We start from the raw sequence: 7,931 nt of genomic DNA, 5'->3' as shown, positions 1-7,931 counted from the left end.
GTAAGCAATTTGCCATTTTCTTCTCCAGCACATTTTACAGAAGAGGAAACTGAGACAAATACAGTTAAGTAACTTGATCAGGTTCACACAGCTTGCAAATATCTGAGACCAAATTTGACATCAGAAAGGTGAGTCTTCTTGATTCCAAACCCAACATCTTCTCTACTGTGCCACCTAGCCACCTTAGAATAGATGAAAAAACATCAAAGTGTTTGTTGAAATTTCCTAGAATGAGAACAAAAGTTAGAAATACTCTTCATTAGGCACTAAACTCATTGGGAAATAAGGAAAGATATTAAATTATAGCTTACAAGATATTAATTTGTTGATAAGTTTAAATAAAGTGAATCTTAAAGAAAAGATAAACGCTAAAGTGGTGACAATTGAGGAAGAATCTGAAAGTGGCAATGGGGAACAAGAAATATTCAAACTCTCCCCCCACCACCCTCACTAAGACCAATAAGTCAACAGGTATAAGATAATATACAAGCAGAACCAATAGATAAAGCACCTGACTCTGATACTGATTAATAATTAATAAATAATTGATTAATAAATAGTGTGACCATGAAGAAGTCATTTCTCTTTTTCAGGCTTCAGTTTCCCCACTTATAAAATTTAGGCACCTGGGTGGTACAATGGATAGAGCTCTGGCTTGAGGTTAGGGAGACAAGTTCAGAGTTCTTCCTCAGACATTTATTAACTGTGTAACCCTGGGTAGGTCTGCCTCAGTTGCCTCAATTCTAAAATGGGGATAATATCAGCATCCACCCTCAAGGGTTGTGAGAATAAGGTAAAATGATATTTGTGAAGTGCTAAGAACAATGTCTGGTACTACTTATTTTTTCCTTTCCTCCTCTTCTCTCTAAAATGAGAGAGCAGAACTAAATGGTAACCTCAATATGTCCAAAATGGAATTCATTATCTTCTCCCTAAACTCTCTCAGCCTCCTGCCTTCCCTATTATTGAAGAGAAAAACACCATCCTCCCAGCCTTCAGGCTCCCAACCTAGCCAATAATCCTGGACTCTTCACCATCTCTCACCTTCCATATTTAATTTATTGCCAAGGACTGTTGATTTCACTTTTGCATCATCTCTAGAATATACTCTTCCTAGGTCCTTTTCAACCTTAAGTTAGTAAAGTTTGTTTTCATTTCTGTCTTTGTATCCCAACTGTGCCTGCCAGTAGTACTTGATGAATATTTATTGAATTGACTTAAACCAGAGAGTGAGAGGCAGGAAATTCCTAATGAGGCTTCCACTCCACATTTTCACTTAGATAAATGCTTCTTTATCTTACAGCCCCAAGGAGTGTACAGAAATAAATAGAAATCACAAAGAACCAGGTTTACTGTGCCAAAAGAACAAGATTTATTAGAGAAGTTTTCAAAGGAACATGCTTACACAATTTAAAAGATGACCTAGAAATATGATAGAAGAGACATCTTATGAGGAAAAACAAAAAGCAAAAATAATTGGCTAGAACTGGGATGGACCTCCTTGTGATAAGGTATTCATTAGACAGAGTTTCAGCAGCATGATGAATATGAGCTTTCCTCTCTGCTGCGGGCCAGGTTGAAACAGCCGGGATGCTTACAGGGGCCGCTGTTGGACATGCTCTCTGGAAGAAATGACTCTCCCATCTTTGATCTCCTCAGTGATTGTACGGATTTGAGTGCTGATCTGAGGGCCTGAGTTACAGGGGACACTTGGGGGACAGGGGATGCGGATGACAGGCTTGTATGCTGTGGCACAGGGATGGACAGGAAGTCTGAAAAAACAGAGACATTGGCATATGAATTTCACGTCAGGAACATGGGCAAGATTCAGCTAAATGAAATGGACACCACCTGGAAGATTAGTAAAGGGAAAAGTGGCCAAAGTGAGTTTATAGGTTAGAGCTACTTTCTTCTCATATAAAAGAGAGAAATAGGACTGATAGAAAGGATTGTTAAAAGGTTTATAGTATTGTATATTTGGAATTACTTTTTTTTTCTTTGTAAACTATAAAGTCCCAGATTACTTGAGGAAGCCTCAAGAGAGCTTTGCTCAGAAAGTATCTCATTAATTGAATTCACCTATTGCCTCATTTATTGAAGATTGGGCTTCACTGGGCTTGGCACTATAACTAGGATAGGATAACTGGAGCTTTTCCTAGAACATAAACATTGATGGGCATTCTTCTCCTCAATTCATGTTCTTCCTCTAATCCGAGGATTCTTTCACAGTACCATGCATGTCTGCTGCCTCTTCCCACTTCCTCATCCTCCTTTCAGAAATCATGGTCAGAAAATGAGCAGAATTAAGGGTTCATCAGCCTGCCCTAAGTACCAGAATTTCTACCTAACTATGAGTTTGACCTTGCCAATGCCCTGGAATACACACTTACTTGCAGTCTTCTCCTTCTAGCAAACGGCGATATGTGGCAATCTCTGACTCCAGTCGGGTCTTAACATCCAGGAGGACCTGATACTCCTGGTTCTGCCGCTCTAGATCACAGCGGATCTCAGCCAGCTGAACCTCTACATTGCTGATCATGCATTGTATCTGGGCCAACTGGGAACCATAGCGGGCTTCTGTTTCTGCCAAAGTTGATTCCAGGGAATTTCGCTGTAAAGAAAAAAATAAGGAAATCTCTTTCACTTCATGCAAGATTGTTGGACCTTTCTATGATGATTCCCTAGGGACAGGCTAGAAACTCAGTGATCTGAGAAGGCTACCCAGTTGTTTCCTAGGAACTCTAGCACAGGCTGCTTACCATGCTATGCTGGGTCTGTAGCTCAATCTCCAGGGCATTGACGTTGCGTTTCAGCTCAATGATTTCTGTCTGGCAGCACTGGAGCTGTTCAGAACTGGACACCACTTGTTGGTTCAATTCCTCTGTCTAAAACAAATACAAGGCATCAGAGCATGATCAGAAGAGAAAACTTCCCTCTGAAAATCCCCTGCTTGCCTCCCCAGGGTACCTACCTGGGTGGTGAACCAATTCTCCACATCTCTGCGGTTATTCTCCACCAGGGCCTCATACTGGCATCTCATGTCATTCAAGATCTTGTTGAGATCCACTGGTGGAGCAGCATCTACCTCAACATTGAGCCGGTCTCCAAGCTGACTTCGAAGAATCCTGACTTCCTATAATGAGCAGAGTACCAATTAATTCCAGTTCCTAAGCCTGGCCATCTCCACTCCATGGTCCAAACGGGAATATGATGACTTCCCATAGAGACCCTCAGAGTTTAGAACCATTGAAATCTAGAAAATTTTGGTTCAAATTTAGGAACATTAGGACATTAGTGAAGAGAGGACTGGGTCTAGAATCAGGAGATCGTAGTTCAAATAACCTTGGACTAAACCCATATGTCTCAGTTTCCCAGTCTATGAAGTGAGGATAATAATAGCATTTAATTCACAGGATTGTTGTGACAATCAAATGAGATAAATAATTGTATAGCATTTAGCACAGTGTCTGGCATAGTTTAACTGTTGTATTAATATTAGCTATTATTATTAAAATCATAATTCTGACACCCACTGTCTGTTACCCTCATCAGTCAGTCAATTAGCATTTAATGAGTATCTAATGTATGCCAGACTCTGTGCTAAACTCTGAGGCTACAAAGAGAGGAAAATGATAGTCCCTACTTTTGAGGAGCTCACAATCTAATAATTATTTAATTAACCTCTCAGTATACTACACAGGTCTTTGTGATTGTGAATTGTAGAGGAAGTACCCAGCTTCTTTGGATGAGGAAGTTCCTCACTGGAAGGGGCGTAGGTCAATAAAATCATAAGTCCTTCCCTCTATTTAGAATCACAAGATGGAACCCAAAGGAACCAGAAGACATCATAGAGTCTAGCAGTTCTGAACATTTTTTTGTGTCTTGGATCCCTCCTGAAGTCTGGTAAAGTCTATGGAAACTTGCTCAAAATCATGTCTGCTGTTAAAAATTAGTGAAACTAAAGGTCTAATTTTTTTCCTTGTCCTCCAAGATCCCAGAGTCTCTGAAATTTCTTTATAGACCTCAGGTTAAGAATCCCTGAGGTAGCTGAAGCCCTTAACTTCCTCATTCTGCCATCAGCCTTTTTCTAACCTCTTCATGGCTCTTCTTGAGACAGAGCAGCTCCTCCTTCAGGGACTCAAGCTGCATCTCCAGGTCAGCCTTGAATAGGGTCAGCTCATCTAGGATCTTGCGAAGGCCATTGATGTCAGCCTCTACCAGCTGGCGCAGAGAAAGCTCAGTCTCATACCTATAATTCAACATGATGATTGCATGTCAGGCCCAGGCCATAGGTGACATAGAAAAAGGAACTAAATCTGTGACTTCATTGATAGAGAGAACTCCCAAATGAGTAAACTCTCTCTGCCATTGAAGGTCAGTGGTACCTCTGTAACTTATGGTTTTAAAGAGCTATCCAGAAAACCAAGAAGTGAATGTGATTTACCCAGAATCATATATCCAGTATGTGTCAGAGGCAGAATTTTACCCCGGGTCTTGCTGGTTACAAGCAGGCTATCTATCCACAACACCACAGCTGTCTCTAGCCAACATAAGGAGCCATATATCATCACATCAGAATCTTTTTCCATTGTACTTCACCTAAAGTCTGAGTTTGAACATAAAAACAGCACTACATTTTTCATGTAGCTTTTCTCTCTAGTCTCTAAAAAAATGATAGTATTTCATTTTATCCATCCCTTTCCCAAAATGTTTCCTACTTTGTAAATTTGATTAAGTCCTTGGAGAGGGGGAGAAGGGTAGGGATGATCATGATAGTCAGAGGAATTCTGAGTCCAGTCTTTTTTTTTAATCTACCAGCTGCCTAAGGTGGATATGAAGGGTGAAACAAAAGATGAGGGGTATTTCCCACTGAGGCCCACTCACTTGGTTCTGAAGTCATCAGCAGCCAGTTTGGCATTATCAATCTGCAGAACCAGCCTGGCATTTTCAGCCTTGGTCAACAGAACCTAGAAAACAAAGAGGTATCAAAGAAGTTGGGGATTTGGACCAAACTCCAAAGCAACCACTGCTGAATCTACCTAATCCAACCCTGAGACCTCATTTGAGATACTAAGAAAAGATAGACAAGATACCTACAAGATGAAAACATCAGCTTTGGGTGCTCTTCAGCAACCCTCAAGGTCAACCCCAAGTCAGATATCATTTAGCCTACACTCATCATGGATGCTACTCAATGGCAGGACTCAATCAATCAATCAAGGAGAATTTAATAATTGTTACTTTTAAGAACCAGGCACAAGAAATACAAATAGAATGAAAAAAAAAGTGAATGAGATTTCCTGGGAGATAGGTCACCAAGCTCTTATTAATCACCTACCATGTCCCAGACACCTGTGCTGAACTCTGGTTTTCTTTTAACTTTATCTGGAAGGTTAGAAGCCAGTTCCCAGGATGCCCCCATACAGAGAAGAGGGCTCCGTCTTAGGCACATGGACATTTAGCGATTAGAGTTGCTTTTGTCTGTTACCTTCTGCTGTAGATCCTCAATAGTCTTGAAGTAGGACTGATAATCCGGGCAGGTATATGGGATCTGAGACTCATACCACTCCCGGATCTTCTTCTCCAGTGCCGAGTTTTCCCGCTCCAACTGGTGCACCTTCTCCAGGTAGTTAGCCAGGCGGTCATTCAAGAATTGCATGGTCTCCTTCTCATTGCCATTGAAAACCCCTTCACCAAGCCAAATGCTATTCCCACCAAAGCCAGAGGCGTGGTGTCCATTGGGTAGGTAGGTATTGGGCAGGTAGCTTCCTGAGCCACAGGAGCCCACCTTAAGAGAAGAAATTGACCCACTACTACAGGAAAAGTTTGGAACCCTACAGGAGCCCAGAGAGTGGATGGAAGAGACCCGAGAGAAGCCACCACTGGTGCCACAGACTCCCCGGAAAGACCCAGTGGAGAGTGTTGGCATGCAGATTTGGGAAGTCATGATGTTAGGAGGGAAAAAATATAGTTTAGCTAGAAAGCCCAACTTCTGACTTCTCCTTCCTCAGAGAGCACTTATATACACTCTCTGTTGGGTGTTGGCATGTTGGCAAATTGACTTCTCTTGGGAAACTCTAGTCATATTTTGGAAGGTTAATCCCATTAATATGTGATTCTGATAACTATCCGGGATTCCTAGTCTCATAAAAAGTGTAGAATTTGGTTTGCTAAGTCAGGACTCCATGTAGTTGTCATTCCTTAGTGGAATATGATTTTTATTGCAGCTTCAAAGAGTTCTTACATCAGATCCATTAATAGGGAGTGCCTTTATGGGGCTAACACACTTGGCTCCTTCCCTTCCTGAGAATGCCTCAATGGACTCCATCATTGTCCCTTGGTCTTGCTCTTCCCCCTGTTATCCCATCTTCCCAAAAATGGCATAAGAGAAGCAATGAGATATAGCAGATAGATAGTTGAGTTTAGAGTCAAAAAGACCATTCGCAAACATCCCAGCTCTGTTGCTTACTAACTGTTTCAACCTTAGTTTCCTCATATGTAAAATGCACATAATAATGCTTGCACAAAATGCAGGTAATAATGCATGCACCTATCTCACAAGGCTATTGTGAGGTAAGATGCAGGTAATAATGCATGCATCTATCTGGCAAGGCTGTTGTGAGGTTCAAATGAGTTGATATATGTAAAAAACACTTTTCAAACTTCATTGTGCTTTATAAATGCCTATTGTTAGTATTGCCCTTACTATTATGAAAGACATTACGATAGAGTGGATTTGAAGATTTTCACAGTTTAGCTCCAATCTGTCCTTCCAATGTCATTATACACCACTCTTTCCAACATTTTACAGTAGGACCCAGGGGGCCTCAAACTACAGCCCGCGGGCCAAATGCGGCAGCTGAGGACGATTATCCCCCTCTCCCAGGGCTATGAAGTTTCTTTATTTAAAGGGTCACAAAACAAAGTTTTTGTTTTTTACTATAGTCCGGCCCTCCAACAGTCTGAGGGACAGTGAACTGGCCCCCTATTTTAAAAGTTTAAGGACCCCTGGATAATCAAACAAGGCTTTGTTTCATTGTTACCCATGATACTTCATTTTCCATCTCCATATTTTTGTCTTGGCCATCCCCATGCCTGAAATGTTCTCTCTCCTTACCTCTACCACAAAGAATTCCTTACTTCCCTCAAGATATAGCTTAAGATAAACTACCATGTTGTCCTCCTAGCCTTTCAATGGCTGATTCTCTTCCAAGAACTGCCTTCTTGATGTTTATTATGCATTTGCATCTGTGTTTACTTGTATTTAATTCTATACGTGGATATATGTGTAGATGTTTTCCCCCCATGAAAGGTAAGCTCCTTGAGAGTGAGTTCTTTTCATTTTCTTGTCTATATGTCCCCAAGTAGATATTTAAGAAATGCTGATTGATTGATTGAACCTTTGTACTACCTAGATCACAAGAAGATCAGATAAAATCATTTACTTAAAGTGTTTTGTCAGCCATAAAGTGCTTCATCAATGGCAGTCACTATTTCTTTTAGAGGCAGTTAGGAAAAGTACTGGGCTTAGAGGCAGATTCTATACATTATCCATGTATTGTCGTTGCTGTTGTTTTGCTGTTGTTACATCATAACTGATTCTTCATGACCTCATTTGGGGTCTTCTTGGCAAAAATACTTGAACGGATTGCCATTTTCTTCTCCAGCTCATTTGACAGATGAGGAAATTGAAACAAATTAGGCTGAGTGACTTAACCAGGATCACATAACTAATAAGTGTCTCAACCAGATTTGAACTCAGGAAGATGAATCTTCCTAATTCCAGGTCAAGTACTTTAGCCATCATGCCATCTAGCTGCCCAATTATCTATGTGGCTCTGAGCAAATCTCTATACTTCTGTTTTCTTGTCTATAAAGAATAAATGGTTAATGCCTGCATTACCTACTTCACTGGATTATTGTATAAATAA

At 40.8% G+C, this 7,931-nt stretch overlaps 1 protein-coding gene across 2 annotated transcripts; it reads right to left on the bottom strand.

The window, feature by feature from the left end:
• Nucleotides 1-1,348: 1,348 nt before the first annotated feature.
• KRT36 (keratin 36) lies at nt 1,349-6,468 on the bottom strand. Of its 2 annotated transcripts, none has more exons than XM_051994508.1 (7): nt 5,489-6,468; nt 4,885-4,967; nt 4,093-4,249; nt 2,972-3,133; nt 2,760-2,885; nt 2,391-2,611; nt 1,349-1,772 (listed from the first exon to the last, which is right to left on the bottom strand). In XM_051994508.1, the coding sequence occupies exons 1-7, from the start codon at nt 5,945-5,947 to the stop codon at nt 1,595-1,597; spliced, it is 1,386 nt and encodes a 461-aa protein (XP_051850468.1). In that variant the 5' UTR covers nt 5,948-6,468; the 3' UTR covers nt 1,349-1,594. The 2 variants fall into 2 exon arrangements, with proteins under 2 accessions (XP_051850468.1, XP_051850469.1); XM_051994509.1 differs by lacking the exon at nt 5,489-6,468 and adding an exon at nt 5,339-5,476.
• Between the last annotated feature and the right edge of the window lie 1,463 nt (nt 6,469-7,931).

Source organism: Antechinus flavipes, chromosome 4 (genome assembly GCF_016432865.1).
Source record: "Antechinus flavipes isolate AdamAnt ecotype Samford, QLD, Australia chromosome 4, AdamAnt_v2, whole genome shotgun sequence".
NCBI classification, from domain to species: Eukaryota; Metazoa; Chordata; class Mammalia; order Dasyuromorphia; family Dasyuridae; genus Antechinus; species Antechinus flavipes.
The sequence above is the reverse complement of the archived record's forward strand: the minus strand, read 5'-3'. Positions and strand labels throughout refer to the sequence as shown.

Bases quoted from the DNA above. Each gene is read 5' to 3' on its own strand.
- KRT36 (XM_051994508.1), bottom strand. From the start codon at position 5,947: ATGACTTCCCAAATCTGCATGCCAACACTCTCCACTGGGTCTTTCCGG. The intron at 4,250-4,884 runs GTGAGTGGGCCT...GTTGAATTATAG, and splicing joins GCTGATGACTTCAGAACCAA to GTATGAGACTGAGCTTTCTC. The intron at 2,886-2,971 runs GTAGGTACCCTG...TATTTGTTTTAG, and splicing joins AGAATTGGTTCACCACCCAG to ACAGAGGAATTGAACCAACA.